At 38.1% G+C, this 26652-nt stretch overlaps 1 protein-coding gene across 8 annotated transcripts in view; it reads left to right on the forward strand.

Moving 5' to 3' along the window:
• The window catches only part of GPBP1 (GC-rich promoter binding protein 1), a 55138-nt gene that overhangs the window by 18814 nt on the left and 9672 nt on the right, over positions 1-26652 (forward strand). For 2 of the 8 annotated variants that reach the window (XM_071581287.1, XM_071581284.1), the window contains 7 exons: positions 408-475; positions 16184-16302; positions 21595-21718; positions 22201-22424; positions 23075-23141; positions 25410-25594; positions 26337-26477. In XM_071581287.1, the coding sequence (XP_071437388.1) occupies positions 16240-16302; positions 21595-21718; positions 22201-22424; positions 23075-23141; positions 25410-25594; positions 26337-26477 (804 nt within the window). In that variant the 5' untranslated portion in view covers positions 408-475; positions 16184-16239. Of the gene's footprint in view, positions 1-407; positions 476-990; positions 1730-6588; positions 6608-16183; positions 16303-21594; positions 21719-22200; positions 22425-23074; positions 23142-24800; positions 24997-25409; positions 25595-26336; positions 26478-26652 lie in introns of those variants that run through there. The other 6 variants (XM_071581285.1, XM_071581286.1, XM_071581290.1 and 3 more) reach the window with 6 other exon arrangements.

Genomic DNA, 26652 nt, shown 5'->3' on the forward strand with positions numbered 1-26652 from the left:
CATTTGTATTAGATGTTTTTGCAGCATCAAGGTAATAGCAATGTAGGGGCGTTTTTTCCTTTTTTTCCCCCTCTCCACTGTTCTTTGTCACCTAGTTAGGTGGTTTTGACCAAAAATTATTTTACTGTCTGTGTAGACTAACCTTATACCGTGCTGATATTTTAAAATTGGGTTCAATGTATTTTTCTGGTCTGTAATGGGAATGAGTGAGTCTGGCTGGTCTGCAAGTGTAGCGTTACCAAAACAATTCATCTTGGGGGAATTCAAAACAAAACCTGGTGGTGAACTGGCATATCTTACATGTTATTTTGAGATGTATTGCAGTTCCCTTCCTCCTACAGTCATTAAATATTTCTGTAGATAAAGTTTAAATGTGGAAATTAATATGTTTATAATATTTTTTGTAGGTTTGCATTCAACCGAACTGCTACTGCCTCAAAGAAAATAAAGATGAACAGAGCAACGTAACTCAAAAGTCAGTGGTAATTTTACTGAAGTTCTCTCTCCCCTACCCCACCTTGAGGATTCATAAAGCTTTAAATAATTAAAGTGTTCTTGGTTACATCTTAAACTGAGTATCTGGTAAACGTTACATATTTACCTTAGTCGTCAGCTTTTAAAATATTTTTGAGAGCTTCCGCAATATTAATTAGTAGGAAACTAATGGGAAAAAAAAGGTTTTCAATAAAGGCACTGCAAAGATGTTTGGGAAGATTGCTTGTATTAAAACCTTGTAGAAAAAGTGAAGTTAAGCATGTGAAACTGTTTTTAAAGATTACCGGAGTGGGGTTTTTTTGTTCTGTAGCTCATGATTTTATTCACAAATGAAGGACTTGGATCTGCTAAGTTTTATAAATTCTCAGGCTCACTGAAGTCACATGTGTTGTCAGTATCCACGAGTTGAACTAGATTTGTTTTTCTGCTTTGTGTGGTTTTGCTGTTTTGTCACTTTGACTTCTATATTAGTTTTGTTGTTTTTTAAAACCATAGAAACTGTGGAGCGTGAACAGGAGACTGTTCCTGTAATCTCTGGCTGTGGCTTGTGGGTTCGTCTGTGCTGAGTCTCGGTGTGGCTGGGAATTGACTGAGGAGCTGAGTCCATGTGAAGGAACCGAGAAAATAGAAAAGAATGATCTTCCCCATTCCTGTGCTTGGATTAATGTGTTTTGTTTGAAAGCATTTGGTAAATGAACAGTCCAGGTGTGAGTGGCCATTTCATTTGACTGTTGTCTATTTTACGCTCATGATAGTAATCTAAGTTTTCACTTTTTAGCTCTTAGGAAAAGTGATGAGTTGTTTTTTTCCAAGCTATTTACAGACTTAAGAGATACTTTTACCTGTTGTCAAGAGGCTCTAACTGAAATCAAGGAGCTTCTTCCCCTGCTTACTATTTTGGGTGACTTTATCTGGACTCTTTCTCTTCTGGAGGTTTTGAAGTTTGCTTTTTAGCTTCATTAAATTAGCTCTGTTTGTACACCTCTCTGTATGCTGGTAAGGTAATTCTTTTATTCTTTTCATGGTTTTTAGACTGGGGAAATTGTGATGTCCAACGCTTAAGGGGGAGGAAGCACCCAAGATGTGTAAATGCTCATTGGTTGAAAGGAATGACAAAAGTCGGAGGGTCCACAAAACTACACACTTGGCATCTAAATTGGCATGTTAATCCCTGATGTGCAATGTAAGCACATGGCAGTGGGTTTTGGATAAGGGATGAAAAGGAAGAGAAAAGGTAAGAGATTAATTAAAGAAAGGTCAATAGAAAGAATGAAAAACAAAAAGAGAAAAAGAGAACACTCACGACTTCTGCATGGCCCCTTCTCTGGCCACATCCTGTTTTGTTGGGAGTTTTAGCAGAGTGTTAATACCAGGTCCTTGGTTGGCTCCACAGCCACCCAGCTGTTGGTGTTTGAGACACACACATTACCCCTTTATGCTCTGGGATCCTGTAGAACTGTTTTTTTCTTATTTGTGTGCATGTGTTCCACAAGGATTCAGGTGTGTTTTACAGCTGTGCCCTGCACCCTAAACAAAAGTCTTATGTGAATGAGGCCTAGTGAGGAGAAAATGCCAAGCATGCTGGTCTACTTTAATTTCTTTCTTTGATTTTAATTTTGGAAGTGCTGATAGTCTGTTAAGTGGTTTGCAGACAACTGTGAAGATAAGTTTTTGCCCCTAGGAGCTTATACATTAAACCTTGATGTAAACATTGTTTTTGTAGTGGAATAACTCTCAGCAAATTGTGTGTTTTACTGATATTTTTATTCTGGTAGAATTGTAAAAAAGGGTACATTTGTATTGGCTAATTCTTTAAGAGTGGTGTAGACTGCTCTGCTGTTTGAAAAATCTGCTGGTGGGTGCTTTTGAGAAGTTCCCTTTAGTCTTGCAGCACAGCTGAACAGATACTTAGCTTTGTGCAAGTTAATGTACTGTATGCTCCTTCCCTCTTCTACCCCGTTCTAATTGCTTATTCTGTTTAAAATGTGTGGATAAAACAGTGATAGTTCATCAATAATTTCTCAGGAAGTGGATTTTAATTTTTTTTTCTTGTAGTCTGAGTAAATTCTGTCCTGCAAGGAGAACTATTTGCAGACCTTATTGTAAATAAATGTGAATGAAACTTGGCGTGCTTTTTGTTTTGGTTTTTGTTGCTGTGTGTGTTTGAGCAGTATGACTTGGCAACTGATGTTAATGCCCTGTGTGCTGCTGTAGACTCTTCCACACTTGCCTCCTTTCATATTTTGGGTAAACATAGTCAGGGAAACAGCTCATATAGAGAACTATTTCTTTGCTTTATATGCTCAGGATATATCAAAACTACCTTTTTCAACTGCTGCTTCTTCAGATCCTTGTGAAGGCTTCAAAGTGCACAGTAATTCCTGGTGATTTCATTATGTGGTGGATGCTGACTGGGATGGTGATTTACTGAACTCACACTTCAGCTCTTGGATTTTGAACCTTGTAAAAGAGCAAGAAATTAGTGTTTGTCAAGCTTTCTGCTGAATGATCAGTACCATTTAGCAGAACCATTGCACACTGAACTGTGTAGAGTTACATGCCGAAGAGATCTGGTTGTAGTTTACCTTCAAATATGATGATATCTCATGTTACGAAATTTTTTTTTAATCCTACTTTTTGTTGCAGTGCTAGGACAAAAACATTTTTTTGATAAAAAGTCATGATTATGTTATTTGAAGCACTTAACTAACTTTGGTTATTGTGATATTTATATTGGACTCACAGAGGTGATGTAAAGCCTGTTGCTTTTCAGATGTGTGTGTGTAGAAAAGGGGACCATATGATGAAGGGCAGTGGTTGGGATTTTTAGAACATCAGTGTTCCTCTCCAAGTCTGCTAACATTCTAGATCCTTATGCAAAATAATGTGTGCTTTGGTTGGTTCATCCTCCCATAAGGAGCTTGAGACTTAAATAAAAATGGAAGTGGATTTTCCTTTTTCTCTTTTGGCTATTTGTTTTATTTTTTTCCCTAAGTCTCTGTAAAGGTGGGTGTTAGTGCTGTGCCTGTACTAGAGAATATGTTGGTTTTAAATGATTAAAAAATGGACCATTGCAGTTTGACTCTGGACACTTCTCATGCCCAGGCACATCATAAGACTTTTAGGAGGGTTCAGGTTTGACAGAGGACCTTGCTCCTTAGTGTTCTGCACAAAGCCTTAGTGCCTGTACTTCTTTTTAAAACACAAGGGAAGAAGGCAAATTATAAATTGTATGGATATCTTCTTTTGTTCTTCTATATTGCCCAGTGGTAGAATACTCATCAGGACAGTTCTAAATTGGATGTTGGGAACACCAGAACTAAAACTAGAGGATTTGTGTGCTCTGCAGTAGCATGGTTGAGAAAGAAGAGGCTTGAGTTGAACTGTTTCAGAACTTTTAAATGTCTCTTAAACCAGTGGGATAGACCTTTAAAGGTTCAACTCTCTTTCCTTTTCATTGAAGGTGTGAATCTTTGGCAATAAATTTTAGAGAACCAAAAAACTTGAGAGAATTACCATATCCAAATTTAACACTTTTAAAAAAATGACTTTTAAAAAAATGACTTTTAAAAAAATGACTTTTAAAAAAAATGACTTTTAAAAAAATGACTTTTAAAAAAATGACTTTTAAAAAAATGACTTTTAAAAAAAATGTAGCAACGGTGGCACCAACACTTTCCCTTCAGAGTTAAAAGCTTGATTGTAAACATGTAAGGTGGCTGTTTGTTTACATGGAGAGAAAAGAAAGAAACAATCTTAAGCTGAAGTAGTTGTCGTGCTTTTGCAGAGATTTCTGAACTCGTGAAGCTTGTGTAAGAGTTTGAATATTATTTTCTGTTTTATTAACATGCAAATTCTGGATAGCAGAATAATTTGGAATTAGCTTGTTTTGCTTTGTTGGAACCACATGAATTGCAGAGTAGTAAGGAAGATACCTAAGAAAATTTATCTTTAAAAGTGGGATGAAAATGGAGATTCATAGAGTTAAAACAAAAGTATTGTTAGAGTCTACACTTAACAGCTTCAAATTAGTGCTACTTTTGACTAGAGATAAGAGAGAAGGATCTGTAATCACAGCAAGTGTCTTTTTGGCAGAAGATGTGTTTAGTGGCAGAAGAAAAGTCTTTTGATAGAGAGGGTTATTTTGAAGGCCTACTTAGTTTGAAAGAAGTGCTGATATTTCTGTGTATAAAGAGAGTGTAGTCTGATGCCTGGGACTTGTGTGCATGGTTTCTTTGCCTAATTCAGGCCACAACTTAGTAGTTTTTCTGTGGCTCATGCTAAATATCTGAAGTAAACATTTGAAGCTGGCCTGTGATGGGAGGACTGAAGGCACAGTTTATTCTGTAGCTTGGTATTCTAGAGTTGCTCTGTGTAGCTGAGAATTTTGCCTGTGGTGATGCTTCTTCAGAAAAAAAATGACTGTGGCAATTGCCTTTATCTTTTTGTTGTCATGAAATGCTTTGATAGTAAACATTTGGTTTTAATCCTGATGGTCAGTCTTTTCTAAGGCATCCTGCGGGCTGACTTGTTGGACCCTCTGAAATTCATGCCCATGAAATAATTTGATACACTTGCTGGAGCTCAGTACCAAGGAAGCAAAGCAGCAGCAGGAGATACAAACTTGAGACACTGAATGTAACCTTTTTTTCCCCTACTCTTGCAACATTATAATACAGTTTAATTCTGATGGTTTACAACCTTCTTTTGCCGCATATATAAACATTATACTAAGAATTATGGTGACAAGATGAGAATGGGTTGTCAAATGAGTTGAGGTTCCCACATGTAGTTTATGGTGTGCTGTACTTAAGGTAATAATAATCTGTGAAGCAAAAGATCATAGGAACATGTCACTTAGATATGCACACATAGTGTTCTTAGACTTCCCTGGAATATATGAATGTGCATATACTGATGTGCTTTTAGCATTTATTTGTTCATGGTTTTCTCTGTGCAAATCAATAGACTGAACTTCTAAACTGATCTTTGGGGGGCATCAGGAAATTTAAATTTGTATCTCCCTTCTAACTTTGTGAATTCATGGCTTGAAGCTTTTTCTTTTTTTTTTTCTTGTCTGTTATTAAATTTGCTATTCCATTCACAACCTTCAAGTATGTCTAACTATTTGAGTTTAGATTGCCTTTTAATGGTCTTCTGACAATCTCTGAAATACCCAAATGTCACAGAAACTGTTTTCTGTAAAATGATATAGACTATCCACAGAGCATGGGAGTATAGTAGCTAAGTATCCAGAACTGTTTTGCCTTGTCTTCTAGTGGTGCGTTCAGCTGTCAGGGTTGGGGTTTTTTTCCTAATTTTTAGCATTATTTCAAGATTTCTTTTTCCTGCAGATTTTTTGTCAGCACCACTTAAAAGAGATGTAGTTGTTAATGTGGCCAAAAGCACACAAACTTTTAGTAAATCAGGTTTATAAAGTGTGTAGGGTTTTTTGCTATTTTACTATTACACTGGTCAGTCTTTTGCTTATTGTAGTGATGTCACTATTTTATCTGTTTCTTCATGCTAGGACATTATGAAAAAGCAAAGCTATTTTTATTTATTCTAGTAGTTCAGACAAATAGTGTTACCAAATGGATCTCATCAACAATAATGGAACCTGTCTTAAATATTGAAGACAGCGTTTTGAGCTAGGGAATTATTTTTATTTTGTACTCTTCTTGAAGAGACCTCGCTGCAGCTGGATCTGTTCAGTACCAGTGGAGCTGTGTTTGCCAGCTGAATACTGGTTAGACAAGTTAAACATGCTCTTAAAATTGGGTGGGGGCAGTCTCTGATCTCATGTCCTTGTCATCTTCCAGTTCTGCTGTGTTTTTTCTCCACCCTCAGTGAAGAAAGGATCAGGTTAGGGTAAGCTTAGCTAAATTAACTTCAAAGTCCATGTGGCTTGACAGGATGCTTCTATGAGTGCAGAGGGATCTGGGTGCTGTCATTGCTGCGAGGCCATTCCTCATTATCTTTGGGAGGTCTCATAGTCATTGGGAGGTGTTCTTGAGTATGAGAAGAGAGCAAATATTAATCCTGTCTTGAGGAAGGGTAGGGAGGGGGATCCAGGAAACTACAGGCCAGTCAGCCTCGCTTCAGTCCATGGGTAAGTTGGACAAGAGTTGATCCTGGAAACTTGTTTCCAAACCTGTGAAGGACAGGAAGGTGAGTGGCTGCAGTCAGGATGGTTTCATGATGGAAATGACACTTAGCCAAGTTAATAGCCCTGTATGGTGAGGTGACTGCTTCACTGATGAACGAGGAGCAATGGATGGGGTTTATCCTGACTTCAGTACGGATTTTGACATTGTCTTCCATGACGTCATCTTCATGGAGAAGCTGCCAAGTATGTCCAGGGAAGTGAGTGCTGAGAATCCAAAACCTGCTGAATGGTCAGGCCTGGCTCTTAGGGCTGCGATAGGTGGCACACAGACCATTTGGAAGAAGCAATTATTGTGTACCCCAGGGTTCAATGCTGGAGCCCCTACTACTGAACAACCCCATTGAAGTCTTGCACAGTGGAGCAGAGTTAACCCTCAGCAAGTTTGCAGCTGATCAAAAATGGAGAAAACAGTGATACACACCCCTGCTTATATTTGTGCTGCCATGCGGAGCAACCTGGACAGGTTGGACAACTGGAGAGAGGATTCTTATGAAGCAAAGGGCAAATGCGAACACCTGTCTGTGGGTAGTAGGAGCTGCTCATGGTAGCTTCGGAGAAGGACTTGGAGGGTCCTGTTGGAAAGCAAGTTGACGGTGAGCCAGCAAACCATCCTCCTAACAAGTGAAACCAACATCTCCCTGGGCAACATTGAGGAGAGTGTTGCCAGCAGATCCAGGGGAGTTCAATTTTCTTCTCTGCTCAGCCCTGGTGATGCCTCATGGGTAGGGCTGTGTCACAGTATAGGCTGCGTAACGCTGTTACAGGCTTCCTGATACGAGAGGGATGGAAACTTGGTGGAGTGAGTTCAGCAAAGGACCACACAGGTGATAAAGGGACTGCAGAGGCTGATACTTGGTTTGAATTTCTGGGGAAGTACAAGTTGGTCATGGGGCGGTCCTGTGGTATAAAGGAGAGCACTCTGGACTCTGAATCCCAGGGTTGTGAGTTCGAGTCTCAGTGGGGACCGTCCCCGGGCAGTTCAATGCCTCCCTGCCATCCCATCCCGTCAGAGCTCGGATGCTCAGCAGAGTCAGCCCCGGTTAGTACCGGGTGCTGTGACAGTCCCGAGGACTTCACTGTCACTGTCCAAGCTCACTTGGCTGTGGCAGATGGACCTTAGGACTTAAACGGTGGGGCCAGTTCTGCACATGCTGAGCCTCACCTAAAAAATCCACTGTGCAGGCTGGAAGGGCACACCCACGTGGGGAGAGCCCTGCCCAAATCTTTATTTGCACAGTCTGGCCATACATACATACAAGTTGGTCATTAGTCTTTCAAAATTGTCTTTGGATGCTATATTTTAATTTTTCTGAGGGTAATTTGCAAATTTAAAATTTAAAAACTTATGTTTCTCGTGTGTGAAGGTGAAAACAAGGATGGAGACTTTATTTTTGTTAATGCTGCAGGCCTCTAGGACAAGAGTAAGACAGGTTGCCCTCAGAAGGGTGTTGCAAGGTAACTTTGTTACAAGTTGATACTTAAATTTCAAAGCCCTGTTTGTCATAAATTAAAGAGTTGTATTGTTGAGAACTTCCTTCAATAATCTGTGAAGGGTGTGGACCTGGGGAAAAAAACAAGGTAGGGTTACATGTTTTTACACTTGATTCTTAGAAGCTGTGAAATTGTTACAGTGTTTATAGTTAAGTTTATTAAAAAGGTCATGTCAAATGTATTTCTTCTAGTTAAAGCTCCTTAAACTGAATAATGAACCTCTCAAAAAAAGTCACAGCAGTTAAATTTGAATGCATGTTATTTGATATTCCGTGGTCCTTTCAGGATTCTGTATTTTAATAATGAGGTCTATTTTTGTCTTTTTTGACCTGTTTATAGTAAAACCATGGAAGTGAAGTTGCACATGCTTTGATTACATCTGCTTGCTCTGCTCTCTGCCCTTGCAATATTTCAGGTGGTTCCGGTTCCTTCCTCCTTATCCGCCACCTGTGGGCTCTCATGTCCACTGACACAGGCAGTACAGAGATTGCCTCGAGTTGAATTATCATAGGAGTCACTTTTCCAACTTCTGAACAGCATTGTGCCCTTCCAGAGATGCTGTGTTTCTATTTTTAGTCTTGTGTAAATAGTTAGAGGAGATTTTTAATGTTGTAAAGATTCAATGAATACGAATCCAGGAGAAATTCTAGGGAAGGATTGTGTTTATCAGGGAGCAGGAGTGATCAGGTGAATTACATTTTATGTAACCAGTTTATTCCAGGCCTCAGTAGCCTTTGTTTTTGTGATATGTTTAAGGCCAGTTTAAAGACTTTTGTAAAGGAATTTGCTATTGCTCCACTGTTATCAGGAGCAGACCAGAAAACATGATATGAATTTCTGCTATATGAAAATACTCTGGTTGTATTGTAAGTGTTTGAGAACTTGAGCTGGAGACTCTTATTATTTCTAGTGTTTTGGGTTTTTGTTGTTGTTGTTGTTGTTGTTTGTGTTAGTATTAATTTTATTTATTTTAAAGCTTTGTCTGGGCTAATTTTATAGGTGCTTGGCATGGGGGAAAAAACAGTCTAGATCTTTCTTCATGCCTTATCCTCTTGCTTCATAACTTTTGGCAGCACAACTTCTTCCTGGTGTGGCACTGCAGCTGGGTTAATAAATGCACATGATTCTGTCTGTAGTGACTCTGCATTGTCTGTACTGAGTCTGGTATGTGACTGCAGTGTATTCCACTGTTGTTGTGCTATGCAGAGATACGAGTTGGAGTAACAGATGCTTGCTGGGGTTTTGCTTTGTGCTTGGCCTGTGGTGCTCTTGGGCTTCTCCAGCAGTTGGAAAGTATTGCCACGTGCAGCCAGTCTGCCTGTTTGGTGAAATTGTTCCAGAGTGAAGGAGAGTGAAATCTGCAACTGACATGATTGTGGTGCTTGCAGTCTGTCTTAGTTAGAAGGAAAAACCCCAAAATCTTTACCAAAAAAGCAGAGGAGACGATTCCTCCACAATAATCATGTCATTCTTTATTAAATTTAAGAAAAGGAACTTTAATTAGAAAATGGATATAAGAAGGATAACTGTTCTTAACTACTATATATCTACATATATATGTAGATATAAATATAACTATGAAAAGACCAGAGCAAACTACTCCCCCAGCACCAAAGGTAAAAAACAAAAGGGAACAACCCCCAAATGTAGATTCCTCCTGGAGCAGTTCTATTTATGGACAGTGTCAGTGTCACACCTCGGCTGGCTGCGAGGTGAATTCTCAGTCTTTTTCCCAGCAAGGCAGAGACAGTGGGGAGCACTCACATGAATTCTCTCTCTCTCTTTGTCCTTTGTCCCAAATGAAGAAGGATTAAAGCTGGGAGTGGAGGAAATGGTGGTAGTTCCCAGGAATCTCCTTGCAATCCAAATCGATCCCCAAGAAGATGGAAAAAAAAAGGTCTGCAGTGTCCTGAAGTAGCTGTGTCTCTCCTCTCTTCTCTCTCTTGCCAAAGCACAGGGTGCACAGAGATGGAGGGGGAAAAGCAAAGAGCAGTGCCAAAAAACGAGAGCTCACCAGCAAGCCGTGTCTCTTTTTTCTGCAGCTGCCCAAAGAAAAAACCCCAAAAAGTCAAAGCAGCACACAGGGAACAAAGAAAGAAAAACCTCTCCCCACCTCCAGGTGCTGGGGTTCTGTTTTGTCATTCCACCCAACCATTAACCTTGAATCTAGAAGTCGTCAGCTATCTTTTGTCCTCACTCCTGGGACTCCAAGCCTAAACCTTTTGTGTTGGTATGGTGAGAAAAATTCTCTGAGAGGGCTTCTCCAACACCACCTTCCTGTGTTTGAACCTTTAACACAGTCCAATTTTGCATTACGGAGTCACAATAAGCAAGCATTTTTTTCCCTTTCCCCCTCTTTTGTCTCTTGGTAAACATAGGGGAGGAAAAAAAGGGATTTAAAAAAATGAATTTTTACTATAAGAAATTACACAGACTGTATTAAAATGTGAGAAATTGCATTTATTAAAGCCAAGATGTATTCCATAACACTGTTTTGAACAGTTTGTTCATCAGGATCTTCTTGATCTGCTCATTCCCCTGTTTTGTGTGAGAACTGTGTGGAGGTTTTAGCTTACAAGCAAGCTTTGCAAACGAAACATAAATGTTAGTAGTCTTGGCTGTTTAACTTTTAGTCCCAGCAATAGTAAAATAAAGGAGGTTGAATATAAAATGAAAACTGTAATATTAAGATGAAGCTTGAAGAAGCACTTTGCTAAGGTCATCTGAATGTTCGTGAATACAATGGTGTTTTCTGCTTTTGTACCACATTGAATGCTATCTGTATTATTGCAAGGAAAAAAAAGGGGTTCTTCATGCTGAAAAGGTTTGTTTTTTAAGCAGTGTATGGATTTCAAGTAGCAGAGGAGAGAGGGGAAATAGTTGCTGGGGAGACAGTATTCTTACATGGTTACCACTGAGGATGCAGAAAAAGTGGATTAATAATTACAGTGTTAATTTTGTGTACATGCACAGTCTGCCCCATTTAACTCTTTACTTACAATTATTAGTGTCTGAGTTAGAAGTCAGAACCTGTCAGAAACTGACAGGTTCAAGCATTTGTTTAAAGTCTTAAAGTTATTTCAAAATGGTGCTCTTCTGATCTTTAGAACATGTATCCAGCCTCAGTGTACTGTGTTTGATATCTTCCTCTGATTCTGATGGTTTTGAATTATTATATCTCCTTTCTTGGTGAAATTTATTCCTTCGGATGTCCATAACCACTTCTTAAATACATCTCATGTCCTCATTTTATAAGGCAAAACAAGACAAGTGATTTGCTTAGACTTTTCTTCTCCCTGAATGCTGAAAATAGTTCATTATTGGCTGAGATAAAATTCTGAATTTCTGTGCTTTTACTCAAAGTGTGATTTTCACTTATGTCTTTTTCTGTGGTAATTTAAAAAGGAAAAATGTAGTAGTGAAGGGAAAATTGACTATACTGTTTAATATTTATTTGGTAAGCACAAGCTAAACTAATGATGGTTGGTTTAATGGTTGGTAGTTTAATTTTTGTTGTTTTGCAGGGTTTGGGGTTGACTTTGAGTGTTGTTTCTTAGCCTTTTCACAGAAGTCGTGAGTCCTAATTCTCCAGTGGCTTTCCGCTTCTCTGCATGTTACTTCCTTCTCTAAAAGAGAGGGAATATATTAAGGTTTCCCAAATGCTCTTCATATAACACAAATTTGTTTAGAAAGTAGTGTTTCCTGCTGCTTGACAACTCATGAGAAACACTTTCTGTCCCAAAAGGACTTATTGACTGAACCATGAAACGCTCCATCCCAAGCTTTTTTGTATGTTGGTCAAGTGTATTTGGTGCAGTGTTCTTATTTTAGCTGCAGATGTGGCTCAGAGTAGATGACTGTGTAGTATTTGTGACAAATCTCTTCACTGTGTATCATCTGCAACCAGCTGTTCATTATTCCTTGGCAGTCAGTGTCATATTATTGAAGATTGTACTTCACAAAATGATAGAATTGTTTCATTTCATTGACTATTAGAGTAATTACTTCATGCTGCCTGAAGCACGGTGCTTTACAGACGTCTCTCAAATCCAAGCCCCCAGGATGTAAAACTTAAGAACAGGATTTTCAGCTTCACTGTAAACTATTTGATTATCCACAACACAGGCACACATGAATTTTACCTGAATTTGTGGGTTGTGGAAGACTTTCTTTACTGAATTCTCTGCACAGTACTTGAATTGGTCCCCAGAGGGTACTGCTAAGAAGGGACAACATTTTGAGCAGTCTGATCAAAGACATTTGAGTGTTAATAGTATGAGGATAGCAGTACTTCGGTATCTTTTTCTTACCTTTCTAGAATTTTGCAGCTCTGCTTCAGTATTAGACAAGCTGAGCTTTTGTGACATTGGTTGAAGAGCAGCAGATTTGTACTGACACGGATTGATGGCTTAAATGGTCAGTGATAAATTTTGGGCCTACTCTTTTGTTGCCAGGAGTGTTTCTGAAAATGCTGGGATTGTGCTCAAATCTGTGGTGTTTGCCTCAGTAAGTTTGATTCTGGTGGCTGTGTTAGTGCTGGGAGGGCATCAGCTGCTTTGGTGGTGTCACCGAACAGGGGCTGTCTGTCTGTAGGGTGATGTGCATGTGAGAAAATTTGCAGACATATGGATTTTTCATGTCAGTATAACTAAAGCATTGTCATATTTTACTGACTGTCATTCTGTTCAAATGCTTTAAATGTTGTTTCCATTTAATTTAAAAGTAGTTCTGTTTCTGCTGATGATCAGTGTTAGCAAAGCCTTAGTGTCTCCTCAGTCTCTGTAAAGGCAGATGTTGTTTGATGTCGAGCTGGAAATACATTACCAAGTACATTTCATAAGAAGTCCCTTCGGTATTTTTATTAATAACTACAGTAATGAAGTAGAGTGTACACTTACTGAGTTTGTGGATAATACAAATCTGAATAAAGGTTGCAAAATGCAGACATGTCTCTTACTTCTTGGAATAGCTTCAGTAAAGTACCTGAATAGCAAGGGAAAAACACTTGACTCAGACCTGGCAGAAGAAACTTTTCTGGTATTGGAATGTGTTGCAGAATAATTTGCTAGACTTGGTTGTTGGTCTAAGTTAAGTTGTAAAGCAAGCAAGGAACACACCAGTGTTGGCAACCCAGCTGATCATGAGGGGATTTAAGCACAGTAAATCCTGCCTGTGGTGCTGACATCCCATTCTTACAGTTTGGGATCTGTTTTCAATTTATCTAAAACAGCTTCCTGAGAATGAAGAGTATCATAGAGCTATCAAGTTTCAGTCAGATTATCTAAGCAGAGATTACACTTGTAATGGAAATTTTTTATATTAAAATACATTTTAGAATTAATTTTTTGGCAACATCAGAGAGCTAACATCTGTAAGAATATTAATGAAGCCTGGTAGAACATGGACCTGTAACTTTAAGCTGAATAGGCAATGTACTCTAAAGCAGTTTTAAGAAAATATCTTCTCCTGACCTGCTGTTTGTTTCCCATTTAATTATGGCTGAAATGTTTGTGCCTGTTCAAAGTTAGAAAGGTTTAATAGTGAAAGTACTCGATGTTCCCTTGCCAGACTAACCACATGTAGAATTTGTGAAAGAAAGTGTTTTCTTGACTTTGGTGTGGAGGCTCATATTCACAGGAATTGCTTTTCTGCTGCTGGTCTTTAACTGTAAGCCTGTGAATTTGGTCAATAATGTTCTAGAAACAAATCTTTGCTTTTGTTCTCACTGTTCTTTTATCAAAACTATTTGGAAGAATTAGCTCTAAAAGAGTTTTATGGACTTAGTGGTATTTACAGATACTCTGGTGCTAACTTTGTGCTCTGAGTGTTGTGTAGTTATGGCCCAGGCCTCTGTTTTTACCATTTCATTATACTGCTTTGTAGAGAAAGGATTGACCCATATGACAGAGCAGCACTATCAAAACCTTTTTTAGAGCTTTTTAAGCTGAGAACATGAGGAAGACTTGAATCTGCTTCTAGAACAATTGTTACATGAAGAAATAGACACCCAGAGTCAGTGAGCTGTGGGAAAAGCTCTTTCAAAAACACTCTTACAGTCCTAGGATGGTTGGTGATCACCAAGTCTTTCTGAACTATTGTTTTTTTTGCAAAGGGTAAAAGATCGGAATGTTAGCGAGTTAATAACAAACATTTCTCATGGCAGTTGCATAAGTAGTGTTAGGAAGCTCGACCAGTTTTCTCAAAACAGTTAGATCAATCTACTAAAAAATCACATTGTTAGTGCATTTGTTGTCCTGTTCCTAATAGCTGATGCATGAATAACTTGGTAATGCTTTGTGGAATCTTTGTTACGTTCTTATTTGATGTAAACCTGATCTTATTCATTGGTTTTCAGACTGTGAGTGCCTTGATCTGAAGATTTTGTTGTTGTGCTGATTTTTTGGTATGGATACCTGTCTTGATCCTCTCTAAAGATTTCATGATTCTTCTACTTGGAGATGAGAACTGTATCTGAGGGAAGGAGAATAAAATTTTTTTTTCCTGGAATATGCTCAGATTTGTTGTTTCTGAATTTAACATCTCTTTTGTTGGTTCATCTGTAAACATGTATGCTTTTCTATAGTATTGCTGAATAGTATGAAAGTGAATATGGTTCCTGTTAGAATGAGAAGCCATTTATGTGAATGTTCATTAACTCTAGAACTTTCTTCATTTGTTTTGCTTTAGTTTAACATAACTAAAATATTTGGAAAATTTCTCTGGATTTTTGTGAGGTTAGTTTTGAAGTGAGTGTTGGATGACTTCAGCAGAATAATTTATAGTGAGTTATTTGTGTGAGACATACTTTTAACCTTGTCTTCTCTATTTAATGATAATAATTGTCCATCTTACCTTACAGTTTAACTCTGGTATTGGAGTACCTAAAAACCTAAGTATGACATCATGTCTTTAAAACGAACCAGCAACTCACCTAACTACAGTTTAACACTAAGTACAGTCTAAGAATTCTGTTAGACTTCCTTTTAGAAGCTGGGGCATTCTTGTCTGTCACTGGAAATCTGCAATAGCCTGGTTCAGGCCAGAATATGACAATGATTAAGGGTTACCATGTACCAGATTCCACAGTTCTTACGTTAAGCAGCCATAGATTACAGTGAACAACATCAGCACTCACTGACAAACAGATTTGCACTGTGTTGTTCAGAGATGTGAAATACACATTTACTTGGGTCTCCCTACGAAATGCATATGGGTGCTAATTGTGTTTTTAGGAGGTGAGTTTCTAGTAGTGTGTATATATCATACTTAAGGCATTTTTGAATTATTGGTCATTTTGCAGGGACTGGCTGCAGAGCACGATTCAGTTACCCTGTCATAATTCAGGCAGTGTTTCCTCCATTTCTTTCCTGTCTGTGCTATAGTTCAGCTTCAGATAATACAGTTCATATTACCTTGCATTCTTTTGCTTATGGAGAAGTGTTTTGTTACCTGTGGGAAGAGTGTAGGATAGAAGTATTCTTGGGTTTTAAACTTTAGCTGTTACTTTCTCTTGCCTGTATTCAAACAGGACAATTTTACGAGATTTTGATTGTTTCCATTGAAGCTAGAGGCAATGTGGGGTTTGTGGTTGTCCCAGGCATCTAGTTTTTCATAAGGAATTTTAATATGGCCTCTGAGACCAACTGTTAAGGACTAATTAAAAATATCAGCTTCTAGGAAGCTAAAGAAATAGTTTCTGTAAGCCATTCTAGATAGTACTAGAAGTATTTCAACAAGCTTATTTTGCTATAGTGTTCTGAGTCAGAACTTCACAAAATACTTCATCCCACTTAGAAGAGGAAATAAAGAAATTAACGTTACAGTTGTATTTTCATGATAGCTGCAATATTTGTGTGACACTTGAGTAATAAAAGCACAAATAAATGACATGAGGGTAGTTATATGCTAAACCAGATGTGTGTGAGAAAACAGTACTGGAAAACAGAAGGGAAATACTGATCAAAGCACAACAAGTGTAATCCTCTTGTAACATCTGAAAGTACTCATTTCTTGTTCTTTTGATTGCAGGGACTTGCCATGAGGTGCTGAGCCTTTTTTCATTGATTTGGTGAGACTGGACCTAAATGGCGCAGCATGACTTTGCTCCAGCCTGGCTTAATTTTCCTACTCCACCATCATCAACAAAGGTATGTTCTGTGTTATTCTTTTGAACAGGCACTCCCATTATTTGGGAAGTTTAAATGTCATAACCTCAATCACAGTAAAAACCTCTTAGTGAAAAGGGTGATGACAGGTGATATCTAGCAAATTTTGTTGTCATGATTTAAGTAGTTGTACCAAGATTGTCAAACTCATACTTCCAGTAGAATTTTTTTTTGCTTGGGCAGCTGAACTCATATAAAGAAGCAGGAGCTGTGGTTGAATTAAGATTGCCTCCATCAGAAGTTTAAAATTAATGACTGTATTCCATCCTAGAAGTACCAAGACAGAGGCATGGACTTGATATTCTTGCTTCGGACTTTCTCTGCATCCTATAAATTTTGCAAGGGCAGTCCTGTGGCATAAATGAGAGCACTCTGGACTGAATCCCAAGGTCCTGAGTTCGAATCTCAGTGGGGACCATCCCCTGGCAGTTCAAAGCCTCCCTGCCATTCCATCCCGTCACATCTCGGATGCTCAGCAGGGTCAGCCCTGGTTAGTACCAGGTGCTGTGACAGTCCTGAGGACTTCACTGTCACTGTCCAAGCTCACTCGACCCTGGCAGAAGGACCTGAGGACTTAAACAGTGTGGTCAGTTCTGTGCATGCTGTGCCTGACCTAAAAAATCCACTGTGCAGGCTGGAAGGGCACACCCACATGGGGAGAGCCCTGCCCAAATCTTTATTTGCAAAGTCTGGCCATACATACATACACAAATTTTTCAGGAGTGTTATTGTATCATCCAGATAATAAAAAAAATCCTTTTTTATATCTTCTAGAATGGCTTTGCAGTTGATGATGAGATGCTTGGTGGAGTGCGGTACTTTTAAACTGTTGTGCATCTTCACTCTGGTTGTTTTAAACTACTGTTACTTTATATAATGGGTCAGTTAACTTGGAAACAGGAAATAGCAATCTCTGAATTGTTAGGATTTGCACATATTCTAGGAAGTCTTGAGTATGTCTATCCTGGGAATGCTTGTTTTTTCCTGGCCTGTCTTTCTACTATTTCTTCTTAATCTGTGCAAATGCAGAAGCAGACTCAGCACTGGGTATTAAAACTCCTGTCATCTGTTTTCCTATATATACACCTGTCTTCATTACAATGTTTTGAGTGCAATATCTCTGTCTGCAGCTATGAAAATGACTTTGCCTTTATTTAGTGTAGTTATATAAAGTTTCATGCAGTCTTTCGTGTCCATGAAAAAATGCTTAGTCACGATAAATTTATGGCAATAGGCTTATGGTATTATTAAACACACAAATAGCTGGAAGTGTTAGTTCTATTACTTTGCTTATGTATGTCTACACACACTTAACACACACACAGTTTTTTGGTCAGGTTGTTGAATGTCCTTATTTCTATTGCTCTGGTTATGCTGCTTCTTCCCTGACTCAGCTATATCCTTTGTTTAGTATAGTCTATCAGCAACTCAGTTACTTTTCTGGGAACATCAGGCCTATCTGTTCCATGCTGGTTCACAGACTCGGTTTTCATTCTTCATCACTTCCAATGCATTCAAAACTTTTGATCTGTTTTTTTTTTTCAATTTAATATGTTTTAAATTGGATAAGTAATTGGAGTTTTATTTAATATGGTACAACAATTGCAAAACAGTCTGCATCACATATTTCAAGAATCTCCTGAAAGAGCTTTACCTGCATGCTTGATGTGTCAAAACACCAGGATAAAAGTAACTTTCAGAACTTCTCTTTTACCACTCGAATGTATCTGAGGTATGGGTTGTATTTGTCGCTGCATTCCTGAATTATGCAAAATTACATTGCAAGTGTGTATTGTGGATCCTATTCTCTTCCATGATTCTTTGCCTAAAGGAGTTTAGTTAGACCTTCTTCTCTTAAAATAACTCTGTATTGGATGCTTACTCAGTTATAGTATTAGTGTGTCATTGTTGGGAATGCACCTTATTTCCCTGCATTACCTTCTCCCTCAGTGATCAGCATTTTGTGACATACAGTACATTTGGATAATAAGCACTTGAAAATTTTTATTTTCTTGAAGAGGCAGTTCTAGCAATTGCAGCTAGAGAAGCTTGGTTTCCCCCCTCAATCCTTGGTACCTGAGATGTTCCTCCTTACCTCCTTAGCCTAGCTCAAGGTTAGCATTGTAAAAACTTGATGCCAGGAAGCAGTGATTGTGAATGAGCTTTCTAATGTGACATGCAGATTACAGCTTGACTGAAATCCATCGTATGTATTGCTGCTGATTTCCTCTCTTCTGTAATCTCTTTATTGACAGAGCAAAATCCACCTAGATGAGTGGCTATGCATCACTCAGTAGGTTTTGTCCAGGTTTGGAACTACTCTGTTTGTGTCAGTGCAGTATTGCAGATGGGCAGGTGAAAATGGGAAGGTGCATAAAGCCATCTTGGCATATAGACAAAACTTTTAAGGAAGAATTGCTCCAAAGAGTGTATGTGGAGATTGCAGGCAGGCAAATAAACTCACTTTTTGGAAGTTCACTTTTACATCTTGCTAATCACTAAATTTTCTTTTATTGCCAGAAATCTGTGTTGCTTCTTTCCCTTTTTCTTGGCTGGCTGAACTGAGTCAGATAATTTCTCAACTTCCCGAACTTGCCAATAGATTTTCTGTTGTTTACAAACCTGACTTATTTCTGCCACAACAGGTTTCATAGGCTGGTACCTCCATCATGTGGGGAAAATGCAAACTGCATTATCTTTGCACAAAATTTAGAGGCTTTAGATTCATTGTATCATGTACGACTCAAACATTACATGTGAATGCTGTCAGTGGCACTTAGGAAAATGTTGATTGTTTTTTGAAGTTACTATGAAAAAATGGAAGTTAAATTCCAAAGGCAATATTAGAATGTTGTTGTATGTAAATGAGCACACAAAGCTGTCTTCTAAAATTTCACCTATGATTGTCAGGTCTGGAACTTGCTGAAATTTTTGACAACTGATTCAAAATCTGTTTAAGGATTTATTTTTTTACTGAAATATTTAGAATAATTTTAAAATTTTTGAACTAAAATATTTTAATTGTTTTTTGCAGTTTTCTGATTTTTCTCTCTCCCAGTTTGTCCAGTAATTTGCTTCCCAGGTCTCAAATTGAGCAGGCAGTCAATTTGCATTTGACTTCTGTATCATTTGGAAGTATATGCTTTGAGTTTTAAACATATCTGCTTATTTTGAGTTTGAATTTTAAGAAGTGAATTTTGAACAACACTTTGAGGTCTGCAGGGGTATTTTCAGTAGAACTTGGGTATGTTTTTTTGTATGTCATTGTCTCTGTGGGGGACATGGAAAGAAGGAAATAATTTTCTTCAATATGTTTTCCAAGGTAGTTAAACCCATTTCTCTGATGTCCTTTTTCATGGGGGGCTTTCTTTTCCCTGCTCACTTTGGTGGAGTAGTTTCAACACTGATATAGCTTAATTAGATGTGACTGGGTAATAACTGTTGAAATAAACTCAAGGCTTTCACCATTACTGCTGTGCTTTTTCTCTTGAAGCGACAGCTCAGGAGGAGTGAGCTTGAGGCAGCAGAGTTGGTACTGGTACTTTGGGTGTGGCAAAGTCGATACTCCTGGAATCACAGGGTGGTTTGGGTTGGAAGGGACCTTAAGGGTTGTCTAGTTTAACCCCCTTGCCATGGGCAAGGACACCTTCCACTAACCTAGGCTGCTCAGAGCCCCATCCAGCACGACCTTGAACGCTTCCAGTATGGGGCATCTGCAACTTCTCTGAGCAAACTGTTCCAGTTCCTCACAATTTCTTTTTGATATCCAATCTATACCTACTCTCTTTCAGTTTAAAGCCATTCCTCCTAGTTCTGTCAGTACACTTCCTGATGAAGAGTTCCTCTCCAGCTTTTCTGTAGGCCCTGTTCAGATACTGGATGGTTGCTATGAGAATTCCATGCAACCTCCTCTTCTCCAAGCTGAACAGCTCTGTCTTTCTCAACCTTTCTTCATATGGGAGGTGCTTCAGTCCCCTTGTCAACTTTGAGGCCCTCTGGATTTGCTCCAACAGTTCCATGTTGTTCCTGCCCTGGGGACCCCAGAGCTGGATGCAGTACTCTAGGTGGGGTCTCACCAGAGTGGAGTAGAGGGGCAGAATCGCCTCCCTCAACCTCCTGGCCTTGCTGCTTTTTGTGCACCCCAGGACTTTGTTGGATTTTTGGGCTGTGAGCGCACATTGCTGGTGCATGCTGAGTTTTTTGTCAACAAGCATGTTTGCACCCAGCAGTGCTTTTATACATTTGTACCTCCTGTGGCCCCGAGATGTGTTGAATCTTTTGTACATGTGCAGCACAGTGAGCCTGCTGGGATGGAAGGGGGGTTTAGTTCATCTGCATTGGAGGTAACACAACTCTCTGCTGCCTCTCACTGGGGCATATCTGTGAACAGCAGTAAGGACTCAGCACTACTTCTGCAGAACGAAACGTTAGTTTTTGAATTTTCAACATGTATCAGTGAAAGACATGGTAGACTCTTAAAAAGGCACAGCCAGACAGAAGTTATAAAGAAGATGGGTTGGATAAGACAAGATATTTTTTCATTTAGTCTTGAGTTGTAATCAGAATGTGGTTTGATTTCTGAAGGCTATTCCTCAATATAAGGTTTTCATTTATAAAGTACTTCCTGCTGATAAATTAAAATTTAATTTTTAAAAAATTTCTTACATGTCTACTTAGAAGCTGAAAATTTCCAGTATCTTTGTGAATCTGTACACTTTTGGCTCTAGTTTTATTTGTACTTCATGAGTTGCTATATTTTCCATATTAAGTTATAATGACAAGACTAACGATTTTGGCTTCTTTTAGGTACAGCTGCTTGTGGTGGAAGTGACTTCTTGCTTTCTATGGAATGAGTATGTGTGGTCTCTGACAATCCAAACTGTGACGCCAGACTTCTTTTCTGTCTTTCCAACTGTGGTCTTTTGTCCTTTCGTACCTTTTTTGTTATTTTTTTCCTCTGCTGCAACACATGTCACTTGTGCTTTGTTCTGCTGCCAAAACCAGGGACACTTGGAATTTTTACCTTGTGTCACAAGCAGAGTGCTCAGTGCTGTTTCAGTGTCCTGGAGCAGAAGAAACAGCATCACTTTGCCAGCATGAGAGATGGTGACAGAGCTCCGAACATGCGCACACTTGAGGACTGCCGCATTATCTGTCATTCAAAGTTCTTCAAAAAATGGATTGCTGCACATAGTGTGAACAATGTCCATGTTTCAGTTCTGATGATTCTGTTATTAATCAGATCTCAGGTCTACCACTTGTGTTCCTTTGCAGTCGTCACTGAATTTTGAGAAACATTCTGAAAATTTTTCGTGGGCAGAGAATCGTTTTGAGACAAATCGCAGAAGACACAACTCTTCAGAGGAGTTTGATCCTAACATTGGACGGCCTAATGGAGGTATAATTTACAGAATGTTGTGAATATGTTTATGTAACTGCTTTGTAGTACTCTAGCTAGAGAAGTTGTCTGATGATGAGAGCTTATCTAGGTTAAATTCTTTTTCAGCGCTAAAATAGAGCCCATGGAAAGACAGATCTGGGTGGGGATGTGAGCCCTAAGGCTTGGTTTAAGTAATATGATTCCAAGTGTGTTTCTTTCCTGAGAAGAATACGAGCACTGAGTTAATACATTACCAACAGTATATAAATTTGTGGCTGAATAAGGAGGTTGACTTGTCTTAATGTTGGCTGACTGTCCTTTCTTTCTGGCACTGTTGTGTAAATTTTTCCCTGCTCTTTATGTCAATGAAGATTTCTTTACTATGTTATCATATCCCAGAATACAGAGCTGCTGACTTAACTTCTTTAAAAATTATGCAAAAATAGAATATTCTTTTAAATTGTTTGTAATTATGTTTCTTTGAAATTAAAAATCTGAAGGGCATTTTGGGAGAAAAGAGAGGAATAGTTGGCGTTCACAAGGCAGAAATTGTCCAGAAAACCTAAACCATTGTGGGGCATACCATGGCGGAGGTTCCCGTACTCGCACCAGCACTTTCCACTGTGGAAAAGGGCAAGGACTGCATGAAAACATTGTACCTGATAATGAAATGCGCAAAAAGGAAGACAAAGAAGTACCCAATCAGTTTGAGGCTGAGGACTTTGTAAGTTAATTGTAATTATAACAAACAAGGTTTCATTTTCTTTGCAATTACCGTTTTGCCCATTACGAGCTACTTCATGAAATGTCACTAGTTTCAAGTCATCATAGAAGGGATCTGTAGTAGGAGGATGTTAGTTGTTTGTCCTCTGGCATGTTTCTCATTTTGTATCCAGATTTTATCATGATATGTTTTTTATTGTCACTAGTGTATTTAAATGAAACTACAGTTGAGTTCCAGTTTGCTGTGATATGTGTACGTATTAAATTCTACATGGTTACCTTATTGGAAATCTGAAATAGTAACAAAGTGATCTTTATGCCAGTGTTCTTTTGGGATCCAGTGCTTTAGTCTAGAATGTAGGATGTAAGGGGGAGGGTGATATTCCTCTTTGAAGAAACATACATTGGTGTTTTTTTTGCTTTCTCTGGGTGGTTTGTGTAATGGCGTCAGCTGCTTCTTGAGGTGTTTGGTTGGAGAAGAGAAATAAGTGAGCACGGACCTGTTTGGATCACAGAGAGAAGTGTCTAGTCTGTCTCCATTTAAACATCTTTGTCAGCAGAGGTCATACTGCAGGCGTTGCTGTGATTCTTCATTTCATTCATCCCAGAATTCAAGACTTATTTTTTTATAATTATAAAACTTTTTTTCAGCCATCTCTAAACCCTGAATATGAGAGGGAACCAAACCAGAATAAATCTTTAGCTGCAGGTGTATGGGGTGAGTATTTTTGATGTTTTTAAATGTGAAAAGGTAGTGGAGATATAGAGTAGTTTTATTTAATACACAGACCTTTTTTTAGAATTATAAAGGTATAGATTGAAATTAGGAAAATTTAATATTACTACAATGTAGGTATCTTTTTTTCAAAGAGCTGACACTTCTATTTGAGTATCAGTTGATTGGTCTGTAGTTGCAGTCACAGCTAGGATTCTTTCTTGGAACAAGTATACCTCTTCTTGTAAAGATGTCAAGAATTTATCTTGACATTTATCTTTATTTTCAAAAAGAAATGCAGTGCAGGTGGGTCACCTAAACTGGCAATGTGATTGTTAGTTGAAGGCTTTATGCTTCTGACTGATTAAACATGTTGGAAGAATTTGGAGAGAAGCCTGGTAGGCTTGGAAGTGTAGATTAGCTTTAAGGTCTCTCTCTGGAAGCAAATGTCTTAAGCTGTTGGTTGTGTTTATGAATTATTTGTAACAAATCCAATCCTGAGGACAGGCATTGAACAGAACTGTGGTCTGGGATTGTTTTCTCATCTCTATCTGCTCACATTTATCTATAACTTTACAATTCTATGGGTTTTATCTTGTCACTTGTTTACCCTTAAGAAGGTGGTAGCTTTAGATTGCAGAGGTTTTAAAGTAATAAATGTACTAAAAATAAGAACATTTCCTATTATTTAAAAATATTTTTAACTAAACACAAAAGCTGTTACTTAAACTATTGCTAATACTTAGATTTTAAATGGTGCTTTAATTTGTTGATTCTTGTTCTCATACTTCCCCAGTTTGTTTTGCACTCTTGGGTAACTTTGGATGTATGCCAACCCTTCGATATAAATATGTAATTGCTATGAACCTCTGCAGGATCCTGAACAATTGAAGAGCTTTCTGGTTTTGTGTATTTAGCAGCTTTCATGTGAAAATCACAACAATAACTAAATTCTTTCCTAACCAAGCTGGGAAAAATATATAGCAACTTGAGGGAAGGCAAGCTTTCCAGGCATTTTGGACATCAGTCTTCACAAGCAAAGGAAGGAACAGTTCTGTTAGCTACATAAAATTATAGAATGGTTTGGTTTGAAAGGGATCTTTGAAGATCACCTAGTCCAACCTGTAAGATACTGTGCAGAGACTTGTTAAAACTTTTCAGCTTTGCAGTTGAAAACGTTGTTTTGTAATTGAAAAACTGGAATTAGGCCTGCTATTATTTCCTTTTAAAGAAAACCATATTAGTACAGAGGAGTGTTACAATTCCTTCTAATACTTGTTAAAAATGTATGCTTCTATTAGATTTCATTTTAGCATTTGTATACTTGATGCCAGCATGCAAGTACAATGAAAACTCTTTGTCATAAGGTTTAATGAGAATGAAGTTACAATTATGGCAAATGTTTTGTAACTTCTGCCTGCAAAAGAAAGCTGAAGTCACATATGCTTTTAAGATAGGTTTTTTCAAATGGAAGATATAATGACTCTGCCACTGAAATAGAATTGCCAGTAGAAAGAGGTGATAATCTTGGAAAAGACTTAACACAGCATTGGAATGCATGTACCAAATATATATATATATTTTGACTTTTTGAAAATTTTATATCTGTTTTTAATAGGTGTGCCCTGAAAATACTAAATGTTATTTTCTCTAGTATGACAGCTGACTGTATGTCTCTTAAGAGGCACTCCATTGAACGTGGAAATGTTGTAAGCTTCAGATGTCCTGTTTTGCCCATTTGAGGCATGAACTAGAGAAACTGGTTATTGGCATGGTCTGGAGTAGTGCACATCTTGTCTCATGTTTACAGAGCCTCCCTGTGGACCATTTGGCTCTAAACTGAGCTGTTAATAAATATGTAAGTAATTAATTCTTTTAGAAACCTTAAGGGTGATATGAAAGCCAGAATCTCTTCTGAAGTTTGGGTAACTATCAACGACTAATAGTATTTTGATTTTAGAATTGCTGTGTAGCATTCTGTAGAACCGTGTAGCTGGCTTGTTTGAAGAATATCTTTACTTTCAAAAAGTGCAGTTCCTGCATTGCCAAGTAAAATATTTTACAGGTTGCAGAAAATGAAACAGAACATGTGTTTATCCAGGTTTGTACAGTATGTTATTTGTGGAGCTAATACTGAACTGAGTTCTGCATTTATGCCTGTTTGCTCTGGACCATGTAGCTGTCCAGTACCTTTTGAACTAGAAACTAGAAAGATTGTATACACATGCACATATGTGCACACACACACATTTAATTTTTCTTTTTTTTTAGAGTACCCTTTGAATCCTAAATCTAGATCTCAAAGAATGCTGGTCATTAAAAAGGGCAATACAAAAGAACTGTGTATATCTGGATTTCCAGCAGTGGGAAGTCTTCATTCACAGCCAGTGAGGAACGGAACTGGCACAAATGTTTACAAAGGATTAGTCCCCAAACCTGTCACTTCACCTGCAAAGGTGAGTATTGGATGTTGCTGACATGGAAAACATGCCAAGGAAAATCACACTGTGATTCTGAATATGCTTATTTCATCCCTGAAACTACTGTTCCTAAGTGCAGCAAACCCAAAAATGAAGAGAAACAACTTTTAAACTATGCTGTGATTGGATCTCTCTTTATTTCTCACTTACCATTTTGAGAAGTGCGGGAGCTGTACAAGTGAGAGTGAAAAATACGTTCTTAATTAACGGTACAATAGTGCCTTTTGTATACTTGATTTTAATAGAAAAAAATTAGATACCTAGTGGGGAGGTATAGGCAGCATAATAATACCATCAGAATTTGTCCCAGATATATTCAGAGATGATTAGTGTCATTTTGGTCTCTTTGAAATTGTCTCCAGATTTTTATTTCAGGAATTTTCCTCTGCTCTTAAGAGCTTATGATGGGCTAGTTCTTAACTCTAACATTCTGCACTTAAAAAGAATACTTTCAGCTGTTTAAGACTCAAATTTTCATTCTAATACCTCAAGTATGTAGATCTTAATTTTTTTGAAATTTGAGTCTTTATATAAGTAGTGTAAACAATATTTGTGAGCAGATGAATTGCTCATAAACAGCTTCCTTTCCACAAGAAAGCAGACGTTTGCACTACATTAAGGTTGTAGTTACGATTTGGTTTTGCTTAATAATTTTTCTGAAGATTTCTGAAAAGGCTCCTTTTGTAGTGAATGACTTTAAATTTCTGTTTATGTTTAGCCCACACAGTGGAAAAATCAAGCAAAAGAAAATAAACTTGGAAATGCATTTCTTCCTGAGTCTGCATATGGTGTTGGCAGTTTCAGTCCTTTCAAAACAACTGTGAAGGCATTTGCTGTGACAAAAAATTCAGTGAAAGAGGTAAAATAATGTCTGTATTTCTCATCAAATCTGTATTTGGTTAGATGATGGCAATCGTAAGTTTTGTGCAGAATTGTATTAAATATGTTTTTTGAACGCTAATGTGTGAGAAAAGATGGAAGGCACATTAGTGGCCTTTATGTGCTTCACAGTTTCCTTGGTAGGTTTGTTTTGG

Source organism: Pithys albifrons, chromosome Z (genome assembly GCF_047495875.1).
Source record: "Pithys albifrons albifrons isolate INPA30051 chromosome Z, PitAlb_v1, whole genome shotgun sequence".
Lineage (NCBI taxonomy): Eukaryota > Metazoa > Chordata > Aves > Passeriformes > Thamnophilidae > Pithys > Pithys albifrons.